Source organism: Chrysemys picta, chromosome 13 (genome assembly GCF_011386835.1).
Source record: "Chrysemys picta bellii isolate R12L10 chromosome 13, ASM1138683v2, whole genome shotgun sequence".
In the NCBI taxonomy this organism is placed as follows: Eukaryota; Metazoa; Chordata; order Testudines; family Emydidae; genus Chrysemys; species Chrysemys picta.
In genome coordinates this window covers 44,530,837-44,557,791 of record NC_088803.1, presented here as the reverse complement: position 1 = coordinate 44,557,791, position 26,955 = coordinate 44,530,837, and the positions used below count along the sequence as shown (strand labels likewise).

The 26,955-nt window shown below is 40.4% G+C and overlaps 1 protein-coding gene across 3 annotated transcripts; it reads right to left on the bottom strand.

The window, feature by feature from the left end:
• Positions 1–1,533: 1,533 nt before the first annotated feature.
• Positions 1,534–22,948, bottom strand: STX16 (syntaxin 16). Of its 3 annotated transcripts, XM_005305814.5 has the most exons (9): positions 22,352–22,927; positions 17,562–17,573; positions 13,507–13,614; positions 12,548–12,688; positions 11,591–11,753; positions 10,302–10,393; positions 8,673–8,816; positions 7,807–7,887; positions 1,534–4,712 (listed from the first exon to the last, which is right to left on the bottom strand). In XM_005305814.5, the coding sequence occupies exons 1-9, from the start codon at positions 22,484–22,486 to the stop codon at positions 4,608–4,610; spliced, it is 981 nt and encodes a 326-aa protein (XP_005305871.1). In that variant the 5' UTR covers positions 22,487–22,927; the 3' UTR covers positions 1,534–4,607. The 3 variants fall into 3 exon arrangements, with proteins under 3 accessions (XP_005305871.1, XP_023959063.1, XP_005305875.1); XM_024103295.3 differs by lacking the exon at positions 17,562–17,573 and having other exon boundaries at positions 22,352–22,948; XM_005305818.5 differs by lacking the exon at positions 17,562–17,573 and having other exon boundaries at positions 22,406–22,948.
• Positions 22,949–26,955: the final 4,007 nt, after the last annotated feature.

Here is a 26,955-nt window from a genome sequence, read left to right as displayed (position 1 = left end):
ATCCCAGAAGCTTTCCTCAACCACCTCATAAAGCTCTATTTTGACAAATAGAGCGTAACTTTTCATTCTGATGCCTCATGCACTAACAAAGATACACTTTAAGGATCGGTTTGCATTAATACCTCTGCAGATTACACAGAACATGAGGGGGTTTTTTGGTAGATAAAAGTCTTTTAAAGTTTTCTTTAGCAAAATTGAAATTCTAACTGTTTGTCACCTCTTGTTTCTTAAGGTACTGTGCATGGCTGTACTGAAAGCCAGAAGGTTTGTAAAAGTTAAGCAAAACAGATAAAAATTAAAGTTTCATAACAGAGTGCATACAGCAAGTATCCAACATTTTCAGTATGTTATATCCTACATTAAAAAGCCCCAGTGAACACTAAATCATTAGTCATCGTTCCACTGCTAATTAGGCCCTGAGGCCTACAAGTGGTGTTAATGCTTACATTGTGTGTTTTAAGGAGAACCATTACACATTTTCAGTTTTTAGAGAGGGGTCAAAGTGGCACCTAATGTCCTATTGACATTAGCTTACAAGTTTTCAAACATTTAACGAAGTTTGATTCTAGTAAGTTTGATTTACACTTACACGTAGATTAGCTTTCCACATCAAGGACTGAATCCTAACACGTTCTCCCACTCTGCCCTTTGTGCCCACAGCAGATTCTGAACATATCCTGGGGCTCCACTACAGACAGGGAGGTGTCTGGAGACCAGGGAGAGGTGCACACCCCACGAGCCATCGAATACATTGCACTGGCTTTCTCCACAGCATGCAAGGGAGGTCAGGAGGAGGTCAATGGCATGGTCAATAGCTTGATGAGATTATGCTGATCCAATGGCCCAAATCCTCTGTGTAGGTGTAGCAGCTGCTGATACAGCTCACGGACTGTTGTGGCTGTACAGATGCTCCACAGCCTAGGTTAGATGGGTAATACCATCCGTTTTTAACCCCAGGGAGATTAAAGCCAGATTACTCCAGCCTTGCATAAACGACTATGCTTTGGCCCTGAATAAGTAACTAGAACGAATTATAATGAAATTCAGACATTTAGAATGATATAGGAAATAAAATCCTATCAAAGATCCTCTCTCTCAGATAAACACAGTATCACTATACATCAGCTTCAACAATTTCTAGCTCATCATGAATTATGCTAGATGGTGTATCTGAGCTTATATGTGTCATTTGCACTGCGTATAAAATGTGCACCTCTATTTAAAATGTTCACATTTGCTAAATATTTTCTATCATTTTAGCACGGTTAGGCCATCCCTTCTATTTCACCAATACTTATAGATGAATGCTGTTCCTTTCCTAATTTTGGCTACGTAAAATGTTCATGCTACATGAGATTTAGCATTAGTTAAAAAGAGCACTAATTTTCCAGGATCTTCTATGTCATTACTGCTTCCATTAAATGTGACAGACTACAAACACAAAATTAGTTTTGTTTAAGAACCATCAGTGCAAGTGCTTAATTGTTTTATTTTAGTATAAATATGTAAGAAAAATGAGTAACAATTAACCAATTAGTTTGGAAGTGTTGTTGTTTTATTATGTCTTTAAATTAATCAGCTAGGATAAAACAACAAAAGCACTGGTCAACACAGAAATAAATAACATCTTAGAGTGAAAGTTGCAAATACAGTAAATTAAATTAAAGCAATGTTTACTGCTTCGCACCGTAGCAGTAACACACTTAGGAGACAGTAGTTTTAGTCACAATCATCAAAAAGATCTATGCCAACACTGGGGAGCTGCACACCAGCTACAAAACTAAAGAATTTTATTCTACCTTTTACAAAGAGTGTGTGTGTGTGTGTGTGTGTGTGTGTGTGTGTGTGTGTGTGTGTGTGTGTGTGTGTGTGTGTGTGTGTGTGTGTGTGTGTGTGTGTGTGTGTGAGAGAGAGAGAGAGATCGATCTATCTAGACTGGTAGTTTCTGGAGACCAAACGCCTCTTTACCCAGAAAACAAATAGTGGGAGTAGAAGCAGTGCATGGATTCCCACACTGTCCCACATTTCAAGGCCGGAGGATAGTCCAGTTTCATTGGCCTATCAGTTAAGATTTGCAAAGTGTGCCAATTAGTGCCAGTTTGTGAAACTGGCCTGAAACTATCATCTTATTCCACATAGGCCATGAATTATCCATCAGGTTGAAGTAACTAAAGGTTGTTACCAATGGGAACAGATTTCAACCAGTAACCTACAGGTGAATGGCTCCACAGATTCCATCACTAATCCAAAAAACCATCCAGCCACCCAACACATTTATTTTTCCCTATTCCCCATATCAAATAAGCATTTTCCAAGTATGAGCTCAGACCAAGGAATGAGGTATTCTGATGGGACACTTTGATCAGCAAGAACTCCATTAGTCCGCAGTTATCCTAAAAATGTCTGTAGTGTGTAACCCTGTGGGTCGTGGTGCTGCATGCAGGCAAACTACTTGCTCAGAATTCTATCCTATTTCATAAGACACTTTGTATTAGGTAGGGTTCTGCCCGCACAAAATCAGTTACAACACTTAAATGAGCCGCCTCCCCATTAGTTTCCTATCATCTGCCTGATTCATAAAAGACAACAAATGTTTCTCCCAAGGGAGACTATTAATAAAAAGTGAAAATTAATCCAGTTCCAAGAAAGTTCCCTGGCACACTCATCTTGCAAAAGGCAGTAACTTAAGCACACGCTAGGGATTTCTCTCTTTAGCCTGCAATATCTTCAATAGCTTTAATAGAGAAAACACCAATTATCGTGACTAATCATTATGAAGGACCTCCATGTGTCTCCTCTGCCTTGCAGCCACTAACTGCAATTCTTCAGTGGCGGGGGAGGGGGGGAAGAGGTTGGTGGGAGAGGGGAAGAGAGAATATCTACTTCATTACTGGACCTCTTTCCATCAGTCAATCTGTCTGGTTTGATTTGCCATACATGACACCTAGAGACTTGGAACTGACACTGAAGTATTCCAGCAAGTAAACAGATACCCTAAACACCCTAATAACTGAGGATCTTGTCAGACAAAGGAAAATCAATAGCTAGATAGCTAGAAATACTTTTTAAAGGGCCATATCTTAATATTATGTCTAAGTATGCCAAGGAAGACCCATGTATACCATCATTACTAGGGAAGTAGGGGTTGGTGGATGGCATACCTGGCCCATTACAGGAAGAAAGCTGGCAAGAGTCTGTGCACGGATATGGACAGAGGATCCCAATCCCCCATGTACAATTTTAGAATCATTATATTGTGTACCTGAGCTTCAGTGGCTTTGGGCACATCACTGCAAGAGTATGCAGACCACTGTACAAATCAGAACCGAAAGTGCCATTAGTACAAGCTATAGCCTCTTAGAGAAACCAAATATTCAATACAGAAAAGCCTTGTTAAAAATATTAAGGCAATGCCCCTATAATTGTGCAACACTTTGGACCATATTAAACCAAGATTTCTCTTCTCTCTCTCCCCTGACCGACAGCAAATTGTACTGCTGCAGAATCATTGCAAGCCAGAAATTTTGTACCAAAGTTCTGATGCATGCCCATACTAGTACATCATTTTAGTCATGGACAACACTGCATTTTAAACTTGTCCCCTTATGAAGACTGCAATACATATTGTACCCATATTGAAATACTTATTTAGGATGAGTGTATGGATAGATGTACTGTAAATATTTGGGACTACTTGTATGTGAAGACAGCCTACCATCCACTGTTGTGGGACACCTGATGGAGGGAAATAGATGAAGGATACAAGGGGCTAAAAGGAGAATTTCCTTTCTATTGCAGGATTAGCGCAAACCATTAAAATTATTGTAATGTAGCTGGCTGTGTTTAATATATAACCAAGAAATTTGCAATAGAAAATATCATGGCATGATCTTTTTGATGAGGAAAAATTATCCCTATGATTACTTAGGATTAGGAAGCTATTTTAATTAACTAAATGTGTTAAATTATACCAGTGATTAAGTCTTGTTATTTACACTTTTAAGTACTACCTTGATAATTACTAATGATGCAAAATCTAAATTAAGATCACAGGGGTTGAATTATGCTCTGTTTTAAGAGGTTTCTTTTTTAATGGTCAATCCAAATATATTTTTTAAAAGTTTGGAGAAAAGTAGGTGAAATCAAACAGTTAGAATTTTGTGCATCTTTTAAGGCATTTAACCTCCAAATCATAGTCCCATAAAAACCTTTATAGTTTACAAAATTGCAAAATAAGACTACAAAGAACAGCACACTTTTTTGCATACAGTGAAATACTAATTATTGTACTTTCTTGTAAACGTCTACTCTTATTTTCCATATTTTTTTTAAATACTGCACAATATTCCAAATATGTTTGGATAAAGAACTGGATGACCAATTTGGTAGCATTATCAAGTGTCCTGACATTTTCTGTACAAGTTTTACAAACACCTCTGGTATCACCGAAGCATGTATTATGAAGAGTTCTACTGAAACATTGCACAGAATTTGTACCACTAGGGCTTATACATTCAAAGGCGACTTTCAGGAGTGCAGGTCCATCCATTCAGATTAGGAAAAATAATTACATACACACAAAAATAAGAAAATCATAGAACTGTTACCTAATGTGACTTTACACCAACAAGAACAACAATAAGTACAATTACTATTACAAATAAAATTAAAATGACAAGCATCTTCCGATTCTTCTTCTGATATTGCTCAGCCTATAGAAACAAAAGAAAGGTAGTTAGTATGTTGATTTCAGCACTGTGCAAAAGCAGATCCTGGCATGATCCATGTTTAGTACCTAGACACCTACAGTGTTTTTACGGTTATAACTTGACATTTCACATTATACTGTAAGGCAGCCATTTTGGGTATGTCTATGCTGCAATTAAACACCCGTGTCTGGCCTGTGTCAGCTGAGTCGGGCTTGGGCTGTGGGGTTGTATAAACGTGGTGCAGATGTTTGGGCTTGGGCTGGAGCCGGGACTCCGGGAACCTTCCCGCTCATGGGCTGCAGCCCGAGCCCAAATGTCTACACAAGTTCACAGCCCCACAGACTGAGCCCTACAAACCCAACTTAGCTGACATGGGCCAGCCACGAGTGCTTAATTGCAATGTAGACATGGCCTTATAACTCAATAGCTCATGTCAACACTGTACAGACTTCTTTGACTTGGTATTGATGTACTGAAGACAAGTATATGCTGAAACCCCATTTATCCACATTAGATTAATTCAGATAAGAGTGAAACTTCAGGTCACAGAATTTCATCTCTTGTCAATTAAACAAAGTTTGGCTGTGCTTATCTTTAGTTCCGGGAAAAGCTGTATACCCTATAGGGTGCTGTGTAAAATATTACTTTACCTAAAATAGAGGCGGCACATCTGAAAGTGTAAATGATAACTAAAATCAGAATTTTAGATTGTTTAGGTGCGGAAATTAACTAAATTGTGGACACAAATCAGGCAATTGTGCATACAAATGTCTCTAAATCAGGGTTTCTCAAACAGGGGTCGCCGCTTGTGTAGGGAAAGCCCCTGGCGGCCTGGGCCGGTTTGTTTACCTGCCCCGTTCGCAGGTCCGGCCAATTGCGGCTCCCACTGGCCGTGGATCGCTGCTCCGGGCCAACGGGAGCTGCTGGAAGCAGCACGGACCGAGGGATGTACTGGCCGCCGCTTCCAGCAGCTCCCTCCCATTGGCCCAGAGCAGCGATCCGCGGCCAGTGGGAGCCGTGATCGGCCGGACCTGCGGACGGGGCAGGTAAACAAACCAGCCCGGCCCGCCAGGGGCTTTCCCTACACAAGCGGTGACTCCTGTTTGAGAGACCCTGCTCTAAGTAATAGAGCTGGTCAAAAATTCTTCAAACTTTTTTTTGGTATTATTTTAACAAAAGTGGTTTTTGAAGGAAATGAAATTTCAAAAAAAAAAAAAAAAAAAAGCTTCACTTCCTTTAAAATGTGTTTTTTGATATAACAAATCAAAATGAAAATTTTGTTTTTAGTTTCTGAAATTGGAATTGAAAATTTTTGTTTCGATTTGGTTTTCAGTTTTCTACCCCCATTCCTCCACTCAGGAGAATAGAGGGGGGAACCACCCCCACCAAAAGAAGCCAAAACTAAATTTTTAAAATCAAAACCAAACAACGATTCTTGTTTTGATTTCTTAAATCAAAATAAACATCATGACAATTTTTGAAGAAAATGAAAAATGATGTTAGAATTTTTTCATGAGAAATGCTTAATAGGGCTGCTGAAGAAATGTTAACTACCCACTTTCATATGCAATTATCTGATGTGCAGTCAACGTAATTGCACACCTAATTAGCCTGTAAATCTGGCCCTTAAAGTATCCCAAAACAATGGCTTGTGTAATTTTCATTTTGTTATGAGGGAGGAATATTTTAATACTATTAATGGCATCAGGTTTCCAAAGTAAATTAATGCAAATCAGTTGGTATACAGAGTTTGAAATAGCTTGATAGTTTGAAATAGCTGTGCACATTAAAGCAGAAAAGAAAACTAACATATGCCTTAAAGAAAAAAGAGATACCAATCGTATTGAAAATAGCAGGCACTCTCTGTTTTACAGTATCATGATAATTTGCATATATATTTCCTGTGACTGATTAGATTTCTACCAAGTGCTTGGCTACAGCACACATCTACAGAAAACAGTCAGTATAAAATGCATATTGCACTAAGGATCCAAGCTCTAATCAGTATACCACAAGGGACCTGTGGCAGGGTCACGAACGTGACTATATCTTTCCAGTTCCGATCATTTATTTATTTCTAGCCCATTTTGTGCAAACTGCTGGTCATTACTTTAATAATTATAGCCAGGGGATCAATGCCCTGTTTTCAGTGGTCACCAATTCATCTTTATACACAAGCAGAAAAAAGAAACTAGATAGCAATGCATTATGCTCTTCTCCAATGGCACTTTGCTGATGACAATGTATCAGAAATCTGCAATGATATGAGAAGACTGAGTTTGCAGTAAATAGACTTCCAAGTTTCCAAAATATAATGGGCCACTGAGATTCTGAGGTTGAGCCTAAACCTCTCATTCCATGTTTTTGCCAGCCATGGAAGGATTCAATTGAACAGAACAAAATCCTACATTTTTAAAAAAGAGGGAAAGAAAAGCCTTTTTGTATCATTTTGCTGGAATCCAAGCTTTTCAGCTACCTCAAAGCTAAGATGTCCAGAGCAGAAGCATAAGGTTGGACTAAAATCCTAGCTGATGCAGTAGAAAAAAGGAAAATATCCACGGTTAGCTCCACAAAAAGCAATGCCTGCGTATTAAACCCAGGACTCCAGGGACATTTGCAAACTTGGGTACCTAAAGTGAGGGATTTAAGTCCACGACGAGGGACCTAAGGAACTAGTCTTCTCTTCTGTGTAAGCTGCATGAGGGTCAGCAATTGGAAGTCAGGCCACCTGTATTTACGTGCTCAACTAGGGATTGGATGCCTACTGCCAGGAATCATGTTTGAAAATGGTTGCATCTGATGAAGTGGGTTTTTTACCCATGAAAACTTATGCCCAAATAAATCTGTTAGTCTTTAAGGTGCAACTAGACTCCTTGTTATGTTTGAAAATGTTACCCAGTAAAGTTCCTGGTAGAGTCAGATCATAGATTTCACTTGCTGTTGCATCCACAATTGCCACACAGCCATTGTACGTGACAGAAGAGGTACCAGTTATTTATTTTTTTTAAAATTTGGCCATGCTGTTTGATGGATCTACTTAAAAATATTAGTATCATGTAACAAAGAGTATAGTATCTTAAACATCCTCTCTGTTTACCTTATGTAATTGTTTCAATCCCTCTTCGGTTTTTACACACGACTGCTCAACATTGTAGTCAATTCTGTCCAGAACTGTACCCTGAATAACAAACAACAGTTATAATGAGCATGAACCTGAACCTAAATAAATACTACAATTGTGACAATCAGTTACAATTAATAAGAGCGTGATAAATAGGGTTCACGGAAGATAACTGATGAACTATGCAGTCTTCAAAAAAAAAAAAAAAAAAAAACGAACAGGTCAAGAAAATAAAATGTTGTCTTTAAAGGAGTTCCTAGCTTGGTTGCCTAAATAATGGGACTGTTATACACCTCAAATTGTGCATGCTTTAACAGTGATCATTTCAGTTTTTAAATTATAAATGCAGATCCAGTTACTTGTAATGACCAAAAGTTTCTTGCAACTTTAACACTTTTTCATGATCCCAGGAAACAATGTTGTACTCTTGGTTAGTTTTCTCAACCCCCAAATTCCTTGCACCATGGAAACGAACAGAAACAATGGGCATCCAAACCCTTTGGGTATGGGTATATCTACATAGCAACCGAGAGGGTGCTTCCCAGCACTGATACACAGACACACACTAGAAAAGGTTGCCAGAATTTTTTTAACATGGGCAAACATATTTTCCCCTAGCCTGGAAACCATTTTGGTGGCAGGGGGGAAAGGAAGAAGGGGGGAATATGCAAACTAGCTTGAGGCAGACACCAAGCATGGAATATTACAGCCCAAATGGTTGAAATTTGGCAAAGTTGTAAGAAATTGAAGAGAGGGTCTAACAGCAAGAAGTGTCAGGCAACCTTAACAACAGGCAGTGCTACCAGCTCTGTCTGTAGTGCTGATACCCTGGGTCCACATACCTGTTCCACTATCATTGATCCAAGGTCCCTAAATATTTCATTGAGATCAGAGATTGATTGTACAATCTGGCGGATTTCTCGTTCCCGCTCTTCCACCATTAACGAGTTTTGTTCCACCAATACTAACTGGTCATCTGTAAAACCCTGTAGAAATAGAAGATTTAAATGATGAGCTAACAGTAATAACATGGAACACTGGTAGCAATAAATATAAAGTATTGTCATCCTAATGCCAGGGTCTCTTTGGAACTCCCATAGCAGCCACAGACTTCATTGAGAAAAAAATCTTAGTATGCAACTGTGCATTAAATATATAACAGATTTAGGGCTGCCACAAAAATAATTTGGATTGCCATCTGTATTTCTGGTAGAGATGATTTAAATCCAGCTATGCATAATTTAAAAAGAAGAAACTTGCACACCCAAAATAGGCTAGCAGTTAAAATGTCAGCAGGACATAAAAATCTGTTTGAAAGCAAGTTTGCCCCCATGTATAAAACCAAAGAAATGGCAAACATACATGTCAATGGTAGTAGGTATGGCCTAGCTACTCAATGCTCATTGTACAGAACATCTCATAAGGTCAACTGCTGTTAAAGTGTGTATATTACAGCAATGACTGTGTTTGCAGAATCCTTTTGTATTACAGACATTTCTATTTTTATCTCCCAAGGCCATTCCCTACAAAGCACTGCTCATTTTCAGGCTCTCTTGTTTAGAGGTCAAGTGGAACACTACTTTTATTATGCTACTTGAAATACAGTCCACCACCTTTTCCACGAGTTTGCTGCTTAACCCTTTAGTATTGGAGGTTGTGGTGTTTTGCAGTGCCAACAAGCAGAGGCATACTGAGAAACACTGACATAGCAGGGGTACGCAGTTCCCTGAAACACTGCTGTGGGTACTTGTAAGGGATCCATCTGGCATGCGTGGTAACGCTAGAGATGTGTATTGTGTAATATACCAAGTAGGTGAGGTAAAGGTGAAGCATTAAATTGGACCCATTCTTCGTATCTATGCTCCATAAGGTCTGTGCAGAAAACTTCAACTTCTTTGTCAAGCGGAAATAGAGTCACAGGGATCACGCCTAATGATTGCACATTGCCACCATCCAATTGAAGCTACCATCCTGCCAGCTGATGACAATTCTCTTCAGAACCCCTGCATGTGCCCTGGGAAAATGGAGTGAGGGGTGACAATGCTGCCTCTGCAGAGCTCCTAGTCCCTATCAGGGGAATGAGAGTTTGATTACTGAACTCATGTCTCCCACACGGCAAAAATCAAAGCTAATCCCAACATCCTAACATTATGAATGACAATCTGTGCTCTTCCTTTTCCCCAAAAATGTATGGTATGGTACGTATTACTGAACATATCTTAGTGATGTCATATCAGAACAGAAAAATACTTTTTTTAAATTAAAGTCTTTAAAACCCCCCACTCATTTACAATAGTGCTATTAGGAAAACACTAAGACAACTGGCAAGATGGAACTCCCATGTGGTTTGATACATACATCAGACACAATCTGATTTTTTGATTCATTCTCATGATTCTCCTATTTAAGACCACAGTAAAAAAAAAAAACCCCACTCGCCAATAAACTTCACTTAATACCTACTAACTTACCCTATCATAAAGAGTACTGTCCTCTCCATCATCCATAAGCGGGACTGACGTATCGAAGAAATGCTTGGATCTTTCTTCTCGATTCTTCATGCCTGTAAAAAGAGGAAAGCTGTGGTTGAGTATAATATTTAGATGCAGAAAGTCACTCAGGTCCACTATTACCGTTTTGAAATACAACATTCTGAATGTTAATGTACTTTAGGTGAAATAAGATTTTTCCAGAAGCTTCAGGAGGACACAAGAGATGTGCAGGAGAGGGAAACTTACGTATGCAGAGCAATATCACGCCATTAGCCAGATTTTCCTAAGTGACAGGCACTGAATTTTAATCGGCATATACAGATTGCTATTTACAAAGCATGACCAACTTTGACTACACAAGATTCTGATTAGATCAACAACTCTTAATCATCATGTTCCATGAACTTCAAGTAATTCAGCATGCTCTAACATTCAGCATATCAAATTTAAAGTAATTTAAAGGTTTGTTTTTTTGTTGCCCCATCTTTAAAAAATTATTTTATTTCTTTTTGCAGAAAAGCACATTATTAGGATTGAGCAAAGCTAGAGGTGATGAGTAAATACAGATACTAAGGTGATGTGGGCTGCAAAGTACCTACGTAGATACATGCACTATGTCTCTCACAGGGCAGCAGTTTTCAGTATGTCATCCCGGAAGTTATTTTCTAACAAAGAAATCCTCTCAGTTGCATGTCTCCTCCTAGTCATGATCCCAAACCTTACCTGTGGCAACTATAGTGCTGTGCTACAGGGTGAAGAGATATTAGGTGAACATTAAGTGGACAAGATAAAAATAAGTTGGTGAATTTGCGTAGTTACAGAATTTTGGACACTGCACATTATATATGTGGTATATTCCACACAACATTTTGCATCTGTGTTCTCTCTCCTCTATGGCTATTGGACATTAACATTTATTAGCAATCAATCTCCACTTGTTGCCTGTACATAAGACTTCACTCATATATATACCTCATATTTGTACTTGTATCAAGACCACGCTAAGTATATTAACTTATTTTATAAATAAGACCAAAGAGGCACAGTTAAGTGGTTTGAGCACAGGACTTAGAGCCAGGAATTCCTGAATTCCACTACTAGCTCTTTGTGATCTTGGACAAGTCACTTAACCTCTCTGTGCTTCTGTTTCCCCAATCCAGAAAATGGGGATACCACCTTCACAGCACAAATGGAATAGGGCGAGGGTATTTGTTCAATACTTTGCAGACAGAAGGCACTGAGTACTATATGTCTTTGCAGATGCTTACGTTTGAGATAGTCAGACTGTGCATGCCTAAAGTTGGTGGATAGGTCCTGAAGCGACTGTGCTAAGCAAGACACTATGTTTCTGAGAACACGTTCTTCTTGTTCTGTACAATTACGTGACCTGCTCTGCAAGGCCTGGACTGCTCTCTGGCACCTGTGAAATAGCTGAAAAAATAATTCCCATTAGTCAAAGAATAGTAAGACATTTTAATTATCACATGGCTCAAATGCTGAATGAATGACTGTAATACTTTAACATAAGGATCTTTAAAGAAAAGTAAAGTACACTGATGTCCAGGCTGTCATTTAAATGGATATAAAAACACAGCACTCAGATGAAGACTAAAATCCAAACAACTTTGCAGCTAAACGTAAATGAAAGTTTTCTGTAAGCTAGATTTTGTAACTGATTAAAGAATTTGTGATTAAGCAAGTTATGATATTTACTTTGTGAATAAAAAAGGCATTCAAGAGAGCATGCTGGTTGCAGAACAATATTTACTCCATTAGAAAGTAATGACTTTTGTACAGAATGGAGGTTGCATATTAGTAATACTATTTTATATTTTATAACTCCTTTACAAACATGAATTACTTGAGCCTCACAATCCTACAGCAAGGGGGTTAACATCTATATTACAGATGGGTAAACTGAGGCACAGAGCAAGTAAGTGACTTGTCATCATAGAGTACAAGGCCAGAAGAGACCACCAGATCATCCAGTCTGACCTCCGGTATATCACAGGCCACCACCACCCAGGATCTCAGTGACATAGTGGAAGAACTAGGCACAGAACCCCAAAGTTCTGGCTTCCTGTTCTAGCCACAAGAGCGCACTGATTATCAAATGTGAACTTTATTTCAAATAAGTCAGTGCCACACCAGGATAGAGCAAAGTAAAACTGTGGTTTCGGAACTGAACATAATTAACATCTTCTCTGAAAATATTTCATCTGCACCTGTGTGATCTCTTGGGTAGTAATTTCTATTGCATGTTCTTCTTCGCTGCTATCATCCAAAGTAGGTCTGTTTAAATATTTGTCGTGAAGACTGGCTAATTCTTTCATCTTCTGTTTAATCCTGCTGATATCATCCTGAATCTAAAAGAAATGGAGAAAGGACAGTAATGCCACAAAGGAAAAGATTCTGACAAATATCAGATAAATTAAGTCTATGTAAAGACATAATTAACAGAAGCGTGTACTGCAGAAAAATAGGCCAAATATTTTAAGCCAAAATGTACAAAGTTGGCCTCTGAGGTTTGGTCTGTGACCTCGTTGCTCTTTTGACATTTTAACTTAGTATAAACCTCCACCAGTACCCACTGGATGGGACTATGGTACTTTCAAAGATATAACTCCACTGGACTGGACCATAATACAGTCAAAGGATCATTCAAATTATATAAAAAACTAATAGTAAAATCAAAAATGTAAATATAGAAGGGAATATGAAAAATCCAGATGGCACCTTCACCCATATCACATGGTGTTATAATACAAACCAAACATAATGGTTTAAATTCAAGGGCATAATTTCAAATTGGCTTCTACCAATACAACTGTAAGGTCAGAAGCCAGATGTCTGCAAGCAGTGTCTTGTGCTTGTAACAGCTGAATACCCATTTTTGTGCACACAATGTTTTTTTGTATACAGAAAAGGACATGATTGTAAATGTTGTGAGTACATTTTTAGAGGCCTTTTTGAAATCTGTACTAGTAGGTTCACTTTTTGTGCCGTGTTTCTTGCATTATGCATGTAAAACAGCATTAGAATTTACAAAAAGACTTTACTTCAACTAACTCCTTTGTAAATTACCATTACAATAAACCTTATTGCATTAGTGTTGTCACAGCTATTTTCCCAATAAAATCCTCGCACGAGAAACTACACCCAACAATAACATGCAAGTACTTACTTCTCCCACTCCATCAACCCATTTGGGAGGTAGCCGCTTTGTTACATAAACTGCTGCTTCGGGATCTAAACTGATCCCTGATACTAGTGCCATGCGATCATCAGCAAGCTATGAAGGGGAAAAGCAACAAATTTAAAGACAGAAACCGATGTCTATTCAGATTATAGACATCCAATTCAGGTATTCGTAATCACTGTAACTGCAACCTCGCTTAAAAAAGGCCATCTTAACAGAGTAGTTAATGCACTCCATGTACAGTTTACTCATTTGTGATGGATGTTCATTTCCTGGCTTGTTTCTCACACATTAATTAGCAATGTCCTTGTGTCCTGCCAGGACTCGGGAGATAGAATCCACTCTGCAACTAGCGGGCAGCCACACATTTTCCTCTCTGCTTCGAAGTTGGGCCTCAGGAAGCCCTTGAGCTGGAGTAAGGGAAGTGGCCTCACTCTATGTGAGAGCTTGTTGCCACTGGATCCTCATATTGGCCACATTTCTCTACAGATCAGGGCTAGCCAAAAGTTTCAAATTTCATTTCAAGGACTTAATTTTAAAAAATTATATATACATATATTTATATTGTTTTGTAGTCTCAAACAATAGTATGAGATTTCCAAATAACCAAAGATCATGTTTATTAGCTCCCTTTGAAGCTAAGAAAAGAAAGTTTTCTATATTCTCAGTCTCCAGTGAGTTCTTTCACATAAATACTGTCACATAAATCTCAGATACTAGGGGGACACGGGCTAGCTAAGTACCTCCTAGACCAATATATTTAATAAATGATCACGTGTAAGGTCTTCTAGAATTGATATGAAGAAAACCTGGAGGATCCAAATTATGATGATCAGCAAGTTGGGACAGCACACGGAGGGCACGGGGGATAGGAATACTTTTCCAAGAAGCCTTACAGATTCCCAAGAGGTGGAGAGTAGGGCAGAGCCCATATGTGACTTCCCCCTGGTCCAGAGCAATGTTGGAGGTGGCAGGGGGAGGGAAGAAACCCACTCTTGCTTCCACAGCTTAAGAACCCAAGTATGTTCCCCCACTATACGTTCTCAAGAGAGGAGAAGCAACACCTGTGGGCAGGCTACATACACCCCCCCCTCCCCCCGGGGAGCTCCAAATGACTCTTATTGGCACCTTCTGAGCCTTGGAAACCAGTGACATCAAGACATCTACTCCATACTTGAATAAAATATCTTCTGAGGGGAGGAACCTTTGAAGTTTTGGTGGCCTCCCAGCCTCAGATGGGGAGGGACCCCCTCATCTCAGGGTATTGGGGGGATAGTTTAAAAAAATACTAATAATGGTAGGTAGAGGAGCAGTCTGGAAGAGGCAGGGGAGAAAGCAAAAATAAATAAAACTGTATACAACTAGGCAGTGTGCCCAGAGTCACCTTATTTGGGGTAGGAGAATTTTAATAAAACCTGAGGGGCTATGTTTTTAGGAGGCATGTTTACAATAACAAAGCTAGTACACATGATCTATACCTGTGCAATAATAAGCCAACGTAAATACATGTTACCCCTATCCTCCCTTCCCTACTCCCTTCTGCATGTTGCACTCATGTGTTGCATCTTGTCTACTTAGGCCCCAATCCTGCAGAGATCTGCAACAGCAAACACCTGAATCCGTGCAGGGCCCCACTGACATCAACAAGGGCCTGCCTGCATGGAGCTCACTGCAGCATCAGGGGCTTAGATTGTATGTATACTTGTATTTGTACAGCGCCTAGCACAACTGGGCCTTGATCCTAATTAAGGCCTCTGGGAGTAACCATAAAATAAGTAAGTAATAATAAGTAGCGATCCTGGCAAGGAAATAAATAACCACACAAGCGAAGCTGCCAACAGAAATGCTTTTAGAAGGAAATAACCTCAAAACCATTTTGTATGTACCGGTAATTACAGTGACTCTCATAGTGAAAGCAAGCCTTTAAAAAGTGGCCCGCTAACATCATAGTATGTTCTCTAGAACAGCACACATACAAAGAGGAAAAACATCCTGCGTATATCACAATTCATAGGAGTCACATAATTTGAACGATAGAAGATGTTTTAATAGGTGTCATGATATAGAGTTTAATGTTATTGGAAGCTGAAGTACACGGATTTATTTACAGCATTGTTGTAAGTTTTAAAATGAGGGTGCAGTACATTCTGAGGAGAGTTAGATAGTATACTTGAAAACAGAGCACAGATTTCTATTAAAAGATAGCATGGCTGCAACCAGATTTGAAAAGTTGAAAGGTTTTAAGGGAAAGAGAGAGAGAACTAATCACAAAGATTATCTGCAGAGTTGCAAATGCTTACAGTAAGTGTGCAGGAGCTTTATTTTCCAAATCTTACTGTTAGGTGTAGGTCAAAAAATTTTCACTTCACCCTCAAGAGGCATCTAATAAAGCCTTAAAATAAAACAAAGAAGCTAAAAAGAGCATAACATCTTTGCTCAGTCTGGCAAAGACTAAAGGCCCAGTTCTGATGTCAGATATGCCAATGCATTATATGCTGTTATAGGATTTGACATAATTAATGATGAAATACACTTGTTTATCCTCAATCAGAATTGTGTCCTTAAGGTGTGGAGTGGGTGGAAGGAAGATGTCCATTTATTTCCTTACCCTAGCAATCTCTTAGTGCCCTCCCTGCCACTCCTTTTTACCCACCAAAGCTAACAACAGAAGAATCTCAAACTGATTTAGACACACAGAACAAGGTAGTTTATCTGGATCTGTTCTTTTTGCTGAGTTAGCTGCTGTAACCTTCAGTATAATTTATTTTTTTTATATGCGATTGAAATAACTTGTAATTAAAAAGGGAAATGAACACAGTATGTAGTTACAACAGTAAGGCTCATTACAGCTCTTTACAAACAAGGAAACTCTGAGGTAAGGCCAATAGTACAATAAACAACAACATAAACCACTTAATACTCCTACAGCACTTTCCTTCTGAGTACCTCAGAAAGAAAACTTTAACAAACCCTCACACATCCCTTGAAGTAGTATCCTAATATAACTGATGGGTAAACAGAGGCACTGAGAGGTTAAATGACTTGTCCACAGAAAATTTATGGCAGAGCTAGAAATGAGACCTAAGTCTCTTGACGCCCAGTCCTGTGATCTAGCCACTAGATCATACTTTCTAACTTAATTCACTCAGCCTCCTCTCATTCCCACTGAAGTACTGCGGCAACACACTGCTCCAGCTACAAACAGAACCACTCCGCTTCTTTATAGGACATTGAACGAATAATAAAATGGATTTATTTTATAATTAAATAAAGCAGCATGAATGGTCTCTGATGATGTACCGGTACTTTATATTAAGAAAAAGCTACTGAAGTACGTTTTCTTCAGTTCAGTTTGTTTGGGTTGCATTTTGAAGTAGGTTGCTGTGCCTATACAGATGGATTATACGTGGTTGCGAAGGCAAGATTTTTCAAAATGTCATGTAAACCGAAGATGTCATATTAGAGAAATCCCACTAATGCTACTTTGTGTAAGCAGATGGCAATATGTATATTTTGTAGCTGTGCCGACAATCAAAAGCTGTGCAAATTAATTGTTTCTAGTGTATAATGCTTTTCTAATTTAAAGTTTAAGCTTTGAAGATCTGTTGATAATAAGGATACTCCCCCAAAGGCCCTGTTGCTGCAAACATTACTGGGCACACTGCTTAGTCCATTGAAACCTAAGGGACTACTCTCAGAAATAAGCCCTATGCCTGCAATAGTTTACAAAAGCAGGAATAACATTTAATGGTTTCACTGTATAAAGTTTTTATATATAGTGTGTACAAAGTAAACCTGGACAATTTTATGTAAGTATATAGTAATACTGTAATGTGACTACCCTGAACATCAAGATGTCTCACAAAAGCTCTCCTTCACATTAATGAAAAAGCTGCCTTATCCTTGTATTGTGAAAAAACCATCAGTGATTTCACACTGTTAAATCTCAAAAATTAACAGTAAAAAGAAATGAGTGTTCTAACTAATCATCATCTATACTGGATGCACCATGGTGGAACAAAACATAAAAAAAATAATACCTCATCCAGCTCCTGATATGATTTGTTGATTCCATCAGCCCCATCCATTTAGGGACAGCAAAAGGTAAAAGAGAGAGAGAGACATAGGACAGAGATAGGGTACAGTCAGTTGAGAAAATACTGAAGCTTTATTTTTTTAAAATTGACAATTTACCAAAACAAACCAAAGAGGCTCTTAAAACAGTAATGGCTAATAAAATACAGCATTCTCAATGTATCTACATAAGCATTTAGCCTGGTGCACAAAAGCACATTTTTCTTTAAAAGTTATTTCAGTTAAACTGGTAAACAGGAACACAATTTTTGTTTAAAAAAAAAATAATCAAGAAACAGTCAAGAAATTGATTTAAATACAATATATGATTTCAAATACCAACTATCAGATAGAAGAATTGCTGTGTAAAACATGTTTAATGTGAGCTGTAACAGTTGAATGTAGCAAGGATCATGTGTCCAGGATATTCAAAAACCCAGCATACATTTTGACACATTCAATTCAAGAAAGAGATTGGAGGACCTGTATGCATTTTGGTTTGATATTTTTATTAGGCAAAGCTTAAAAAATTGACTCAAGACACACATTTACTGATAAGCATCCCACTCACCTTAAGAGGACACAGTGAAAGGCAAAAAAGCCACACCCAAACACCAAAAGATGCAAGAGCTAGTTTAGTAAACTCTAGTTATCAAATAATGTTATTGTCCTTATAGTTGAAAAGCATATAAAAGACTAGCAACTACAATATATTTGCAACTTTACCAGTGTAACCACTGTGTTATCTTTGTACTGTATGGTGTATGAATAGGAGGCCAGAAGAATCATTGAAAAATAAATAAAGCAAACGTTACTTTTAAAGCAAGGACAAAATGCTTCAGAGGTAAAAAGGTGTCTCATGCTACACTGACATACCTCTTATATTTACATACTCCGCTTTAGAAATAAAAAGTAATTTAAGAATGCTAAGTATTTAAACTTTGCCTGAGTATTTAAAATTTCAGTTGCATTGATTCAATGACTGTCAGTATCAGAAGGCGGAACTATTCTAATGCAGAATAAAAAAAGTTAACTTTTTACAGCAATTTCTAGTACTCATGAAGGGTGGTAGATCAACAACCCTGGAACCTGTTTATCCCAAAACAAGGTAAGACAAGGTAGTGACAATTAGGCTTTGTCAACCTGCCATTGTGCTTCAACCCTGCTCTGGAGGCACCATGTTAGGGAGGAAAAGGCAATTTGCATAGATGCTATACTGCTAGGTGTAGTGATAGGCACCCCAGATATATATGACAGATAGGTCGGTCTATACAGTTTTTGGCTTTCTTGCTGAGACAAACGTGGATTTAACTAAGGGTACGTCTATACTTACCTCCGGGTTCGGCGGTAAGCAATCGATCTTCTGGGATCGATTTATCGCATCTTGTCTAGACGCGATAAATTGATCCCGGAAGTGCTCGCCGTCAACACCGGTACTCCTGCTCCGCGAGAGGAGTACACAGAGCCAATGGGGGAGCCTGCCTGCCGCATGTGGACCCGCGGTAAGTACCTTGTAGTTCGAACTAAGATATTTCGACTTCAGCTACGTTATTCACGTAGCTAAAGTTGTGTATCTTAGTTTGAACTGGGGGGTTAGTGTGGACCAGCCCTAAGTAGCAATTATGGAACAGACAGCTGTCCACTAGGAACTAGGTCCAATTAATAATTCATTTCACACAGGGCAACAAGGCGACATGAAGCTTTTCAATCTCTGCCAGTACTGGTTGCATTTACACCAGCACTTGACAAAATAGCTTTTTATTCCATCAATGCTAGTAAAAAGGTTTTGAAAATATAAAGCTGTAAACAAGTGCTAAGTATTACTAACCCATTACCCTTTCAATGGAAACTGAATTTGATTGGTCAGTTGCTTCTACACCTGTTTTTATGATCAGTAACATTTCTAGGTAAATATTAAAACTTTAGAATGTCTAAAAAAAATCCTGGCGATTTAACAACCTCTAATTACAATCTGGACAAATAAAATTTTAGAAAAGCCAAATAGAGTGCCAAAATAAAGTACATTTAAAATATATTACTAGATGTGACCTTTACTATTCTATAAATGTAATTTCATAAGGAGCTTGTACAAAGATAGGTGGAATAAAGCTAACCATGAACAAAGATTAGTCAACAGCAGCTCCCAGGTTAAAATGGAATTTATAGCAGTAAGTACCGTTTCTCCTTACAGAAAATGCACTAATGAAAAGTAACAGAGAAAGAAAGGAGGACCTATATGTTTACTGGAGGCTTTTCTAAATAAATGAGAAGATTGACTTAAAAGTGGAAATGGACAGAGACAATTCTATACTAATGTTGTTTCAGTTACCAGCCAGAAATCTACTTGGCTGGGCTGTCAAATGGGCTGCTTCGTTACTTACTGAAATACAATTTTTAAAACTCAATTCAAATTGGGCCTGTTTATATACATTTAGAAAAGCCTCTCTCTCTCGATAATTATTTCATAAGTGATTTCAAAGTAACACTGGAATCTGAAGTTTTCCATCATAGTCTGACTAGACCAAAATTTACAAACAGCCACAGGTACAGTTTGTCCTCTCGCACTTGAGGATTATGCTTGGTGGTATCTGCATTATGTATTATAACCACTTTGCAATAGAATACAAACAACAAAAGCTATAAAAACCGTCAGAGAAGAAAGAGGAAACAAACAATAAGATATTAAGGAGGAAAATGGAAGGGCTTCTCCTTTCATATTTAAAACATCCAAATTAGAACTACAGCATATCTATAATAACTTGCTGTATGTTTAAATTACCAATGGAGAGAATACACTCCAAGCCCCAATCCTGCAAACTGATGTACAAGGGTGGACTCCTGTGCCTGCAGAGTCCAATTAGCTTCTACATTTGCTATTATACTATGAAGTATTTTCAAGTAGCTGAAATAATATTTAGCTGAAAAAATGTACAGAGTTTTGTATGCTGGATTTTTGCCTACTTAGCTATATATATAGCAGTGGAATGTGGCTTTATTAAAACAAGCAATTAAATTTCAGAATGGAAAAATAGCAAAGCTAATTCCTACCAGGGAAAGAAAAATTGAATGACTAATACATAACTAAACATGTCAAATCACTTATGGCCCTGATCTCACCTGCAGATGTGCTAATGAGCACATCTGTGCCTGAATGGTGGCTTGCTCTAATTGCATCTTCTTGCAGGAATGGTAGCTATAACATAGACTTTATACAATGGGTCCAATTTTGAGATCCTTCGTTAAGGATTCAACAGGGGCTTTGCCTGTGAGAGTCAGTATTGGACCCTGTATGCATATGTACATGTTCTTTAAAACAAGGAAGAATCAAACTATGAACTAAAAGTGTAACTGGATTCAGACTGACATGAAGCTATACAAAACTGAGTGGCCGCAAATGGTTTTAAAACTAGAAAATTTTGATTTCATTATTGCTTTTGCTTAAATTGTTTCCTTGCTTTTTTCATCCCTCTATGTACAACTGGAAAATAGATGTTTGCATTCACTAAGATAACAGAGCTAGTTGCTTTGGAAGTTCAAAGTCCTAATAAAATTCAGCTTCTAGATTGCTTTTGGGTGACAAATTCCCTAAAGGGAATGGTGTAATTTTTTGGGGTAGGTTAAAAGAGAGGCAAACAAGCACTGCCTGTGTGGACAATTATAAGCCATCCTACTTCCTTTTTCCCTACACTTTCACTAAGTGTCATTATGTGATGGTATTTTCAGAATTTGGAGATTGAATCATGGTAAATTTGGAATGCATTTATTGATTGAACAACTTCTACAAGAAACAACAAAAAGATCCGTCAGTTCTAGGATGCCATGTTACATGAGCTTCAAAAGGCATTCATGCATTGCATTTTAACAAATTTATGACACCATGCTACCAATGGGATGGGATAGCTCAGTGGTTTGAGCATTGGCCTGCTAAACCCAGGGTTCTGAGTTCAATCCTCGAAGGAGCCATTTAGGGATCTGGGGCAAAAATCTGTTTGGGGATTGGCTCTGCTTTGAGCAGGGGGTTGCACTAGATGACCTCCTGAGGGCCCTTCCAACCCTTGTATTCTATATGCCTCTTTTTTCCTTAAAATATCAGACACACATTGAAGAGAGCACAGTCATTCATTTTACTTCAGAAAAGGGGGAAAAAAAGAGATACCAGCAACTTGTCTCAAAATAAGAAAAGGTTAAAACAATGGTGCTAAACTTCATTATAAGTTTTAACAGTGCCCACAACAAAGTGAGAAGAAGAGATCAGAATGAAAAGATAGCTTTGTTCCTTTCACCTGGGAAGGGAGGTGGGGTTGGGAGAAAAAGGAGAGACAACAACTTAATGTCTAATAATAATGTGAAGATATTTAAATAATAATAAAGATTATTATTTATGGAGCAAACAGTCAAGATCAATATGATAGGACAGATCTATTCTATTCATTTTACATGGGGAGAGGACAGTGGGAGGGAGAGGTAGTGTTAGAAGTGTGGGACAAATGGAAGGTGGGAGATGGGGGAAAAGTGTAAGGGGGAAGGAAATAGTAAGAGGGAAGGAGATAGGGAGGAGGGGAAATATAGGGTGAGGAGAAGGGTAGCGGGGGAGTTTTGGGGGGAAGGTGAGGCGAAGGGGTTTACTAGGGGCAGAGGAGATGGGGTGAAGAGAGGAGGAAGGAGGAGACAAGGACACTTGCTGTCTGACTGTCCTAAGCAAATGGCATTAGAGCAGCAAGTGTGGGATACAGTAGGATGAAGGGAGGAGACTCACCGCAGCAGCCATGCTACGTGAATTCAGAGGGCTGGAGGAGCTGTAACTACTCACTTGCTCGGCCAGCAGCTGCCGGTTTTGGATCGCGTTGTTCCGCAACAACAAGAACGCGTCTGTTAAACGCCGGGTGGCCATGGCTCTACTTCTAGGGCCCCCCTGGACTCCCCGCAGAGCTGTCACGGGACCCCTCGGCACCCCCGGGGGTCCCAGCCCCGAGCCTTCAAGCGCCCTCCCTGCTCTGCCAGGGGTCCCCGGATTCCTCGACCCCCCTTCGGCCTGCACGGGACACCCCGAACCCCCCAATGGCTTCTCTATCTAAGGACTCCCCGGTCAGGCTTGTGCCCTGAACATCGCAGCCCCAGGGAGCCCCTGAGCCTCCCCCGCTGTCCCCAGGCGCCTGGCTCTCCTAGGCCTGGGGCTCCCGCTCTAGCTCAGCCCAGACACCCCGGGGCGGTTACCGCGCGAGTCCCCGGCGGCTCCTTCCCGCCGCTCACAGGGACCAAGGAGCGGGAACGAGCCCCGACTCCCTGCGGCAGCCCCCGGCTTCATCCAGCCTTCCTCCCCGGATCTGACTGCGGCCCGGCTCACTTCCGCGTTGTGCATCGCGAGTACTCCTTCCCCCGGCCCGCGCGCCGCGGCACCAACGTTCCGGCCCCGGGGCGGCCTGGGCCCCCGCCCAGAATGGGAGGGGATGAGCGGGGGGAGGGAAGACTTTCAGCCTGAGACTGAGATGTTGAGGGATTCCTCAGGGCTGCCCCACTGTCCCCAGCGTCACTGGGCAGCGCCATGGGGGTTGCCCCCAGTGCCAAGCCTATAGGTGCTGCAAGTATCATGGGGCCTTTGCTAGGGTTGCCAACATTGTATTTCAAAAACAAGGGACTGTTTTCTTAGCACCTCTGCCCCACCCCTCCTCTGGGTATTATTAATTATTATTAATAATAATATAATTAATAAGCAGTACTCATCTATATTCGGCAGCGGTATTTTTTGCTGCTTTTTGCAGCACTCAGCAATTCCCGAGCTTGTTGTACAGAGATGAAACAATAAGGGATGGATGTCCCTTGTAATAAGGGACTGTTGCCGGGGCCATCCCAAGTTTGTAACAATGTCCTCGAGGGGTCACTGTCTGCAGGGACCAAACTCCGTGAAAGCATAAGCCCGTACTGATCAGGGCCGGCTCCAGGGTTTTTGCCGCCCCAAGCAGCACAAAAAAAAAAAAAAAAAAAAAAAGCCGCGATCGCAATCTGCAGCTCTACCACCGCCGCTTCAGTCTTCGGCGGCAATTCGGCGGCTGGTCCTTCCCTCCAAGAGGGAGTGAGGAACCCGCCACCAAATTGCCGCCGTAGAGCCAGACGTGCTGCCCCTCACCATTGGCTGCCCCAAGCACCTGCATGCTGGGCTGGTGCCTGGAGCCGGCCCTGGTACTGATTGGGGAAAGGGCCAAGTCCAGTCCTTTAGCTTGAGGGCAGTAGCTGACTCATTAACCTCTCTACAGGACTAATCTCCAAAAGGGGTACAAAGAGCCAAACTATTAGTAGGATCACCAACCCCGAGCATTCAGAAACCATTAGTCAGGCCCCAAAATCATGATGTTGTTGTAAAAATCATGAGCTATTAAAACTAATAAACGTTGGGTTCTGCTGATTTGCCTTCTGGTTTCCCAGCATTTACTGTTTAGATGTTCCAGCTTTTCTCTGCAACCAGGAGGGCTGAAAATGAGCTTCTCACATAATCACAAGACTCCAGAAGATGGGGCTTTAAGAAAAGCACTGGCTATTGCAAGATTCTGGGTAAAATCATGATAGCTAGCAACACAGTACATAAGCATCAGAGTAACACGGAATAGAGGAACAGAAAGGTGACCTTTCTCCTGGCAGGCTGCAGCCAGTACAGTTCTGGAATTCTTGTCTGCATTCATTTAAAGTGTGGGAGATGTTATTTACTAATTAAAACAAAAATACATATTGAAACTTTAATTTATTTGAATTTTTCAAATGGCAGAAAAAAACGTAGAGAACTGGGGTTGACTTAGAGAAGAATCTCGGGCTTTCACGGTTTCCTTTGTTGCTGGATTGTTCTATTGCACTGGGTATTCTGTATGCTGTGCTGCTTCCTGGAGCTGCCTGGGAGCCTCCTTTTGGTATGGAGAGGGATCTATGCTTCTGCTGTCGGCCCAGTGATCTACACATTCTTTCTTGTCTCACCAGGGCCCCACAGCTTACTTTTGAAACAGCAAGAAACTGAAGCCAATGTACCGTGGCAGGCAGCAGAGCAATTGTCCCACTCTGCACCTCTCTTGTCCTTCAAGAGATTCAGTAGCCTAAATTTTCAGAAAAAGACGTGGCATTTGTACATATGGTTCAGGCAATTACCATAATCACAGATACCTTTTGGAGAAAAGTCATTCCACTGTGTCTAGCCACCTGGGTCAGCATCTATAGTGAGCAGTGGCTTTTGCCATTATAAGACATTTTAGGACCCATTTTTTAACAGCTCTACTGCCTCAATGGAAGAGACTAGAAATTTGGAATTTGAGAGGGATATAGGCCTCAGTCCTGCAAAGACTTAGCCATGTGCTTCGTTTTCAGTGGTCTGGTGAAAATCTGTTTTGAGTTTGGCTGAATTATAAAGGTTTAAATATACACTTCACTCCTCTAAGTGATTTTTTTAATCTACTATAAAAAAATTTATTCTGTGAGAACAGGTTTTTGCTAATGATCTTCCAACACTTTCTTGGCACTGCGCATGCATGTGTATGTAAGCTGAATTGAATTCTTCATTCAACAGGCAATCTCTCAATGTTCCTTTAGTTCTGGACATGTGTATATAAGAAAGCTGGTTGGAATTTCTCTGAATCTGATGAGGGTGCATATGAAATAAGCCCTCGTTTCATACCATATTGCAAGGGGCAGATGGTACCTTAACTTTTACATTTCATAACTTCATTTTTGCAAATGTTGATGTTCTTTTAGCATAGTTTTTTCTTCCTTTCTTGTCTCCATTTAAAGATGTTTTTGGATTCCCAGATCTCTGGCCTCTTTTTGTAATATAACTTACTTGGTATTTTGTTGTTGTTGTTGTAGGTGCTATTTCTTCTGCTTGCTTCCCCACTATTTCTTAGCATCTTTTCCTTGCTGCCCTACTTAGTGAACAATGGTACAGTACATGCTCTGTGGACTCTCACATTCCTCCACTCATATTCTCGCCCACAACCAGGACCTAATCCAAAGCTCATTGAACTTGATGGTAGTCTTTCCATTTACCACAGTAAGCTTTAGATCAGGCTCTCAAAGAAAGACAAAAGTACGCCTTATTTCATCTAAAAATTCTATTTTGAGGCAAACTGCTAAGTAAAATTTTTCAAAAATGGTTAGATAACTAGAGCCACATTTTCAAAAGATGACTTTAAAATTGTGCCCACATGTTTTGACATCTCAGTTTAGTTCCTAATAGTCACCAGCATTTTGTAACTATTCAGACTATTTAGACAAGGGTGATTAGATTTCATGCTTCAGGGCTCAAAACAAGGGTCAGGAAGGAAGGTCTTCTCCCTCCCCCATTGGTACATTTCATATAGTGGTAGCAGAGGGAACATTGCAATCCTCTGATGCTACAGGCCAGTGCCAGTGGCAGGATATTGGGCTAAATAGACCAATAAGTCCAACTCAGCATGATAAACCTTACAGTCCTTTCACAACTGGGATCTTTGTTGGCAATCTCAGCAGAGATGTTAAAGAATACAGTATGCCAACATTTTTATGGCTGACTTAGAACAACGCTTCCTCAGCTCTCATCCCCTAGTGCCCCTACTCTACTTGTGCTACATTGATGACATCTTCATCATCTGGACCCATGGAAAAGAATATCCAGAAGTCAGCTACTCCAGAACACAGGGCCGGCTCCAGGCACCAGCCGAGCAAGCTGGTGCTTGGGGCGGCAGATTGAACGAGGTGGCATTCGGCCCAATCCTAGGGCAGCACGGCCGCTTTTTTTTTTTTGTTCCGCTCCAGCCGTCTTTTAGGGGGTGGCGGCGCGGAGGACAGGAGCGCCCTGCAGCAAGTCCATCAGGGCAGTCCTCGTCCTTCCCTCCCTGCCGACCGGAGCGGAGGGCAGGCGGCACGGCGGGAGGGGCCACGTGGCAGCGCCCCGCTGTAGCCCTGGCCGCCCCCCTTCTCTCTCTCTCCCGCCCGCTTCCTCCTCCTCCCCCCCGCTAGCCGGTTCCCCTGCACCCGCGCTCCGGCCGCGCCACAGGTTTTTTTTTTTTGGCTTTGCTGTTCTGGCCGCCCCGGTTTTTTGTGTGTGTGTGTTTGCTTGGGGCGGCCAAAAAGCCAGAGCCGGCCCTGCTAGGACAGGCCCAACAAAGAAAGTAACAGAACGCCACTAGCCGTCACCTTCAGCCCCCAACTAAAACCTCTCCAGCGCATCATCAAGGATCTACAACCTATCCTGAAGGACGATCCCTCATTCTCACAGATCTTGGGAGACAGGCCAGTCCTCGCTTACAGACAGCCCCTCAACCTGAAGCAAATACTCACCAGCAACCACACACCACACAACAAAAACACTAACCCAGAAACCTATCCTTGCAACAAAGCCTGTTGCCA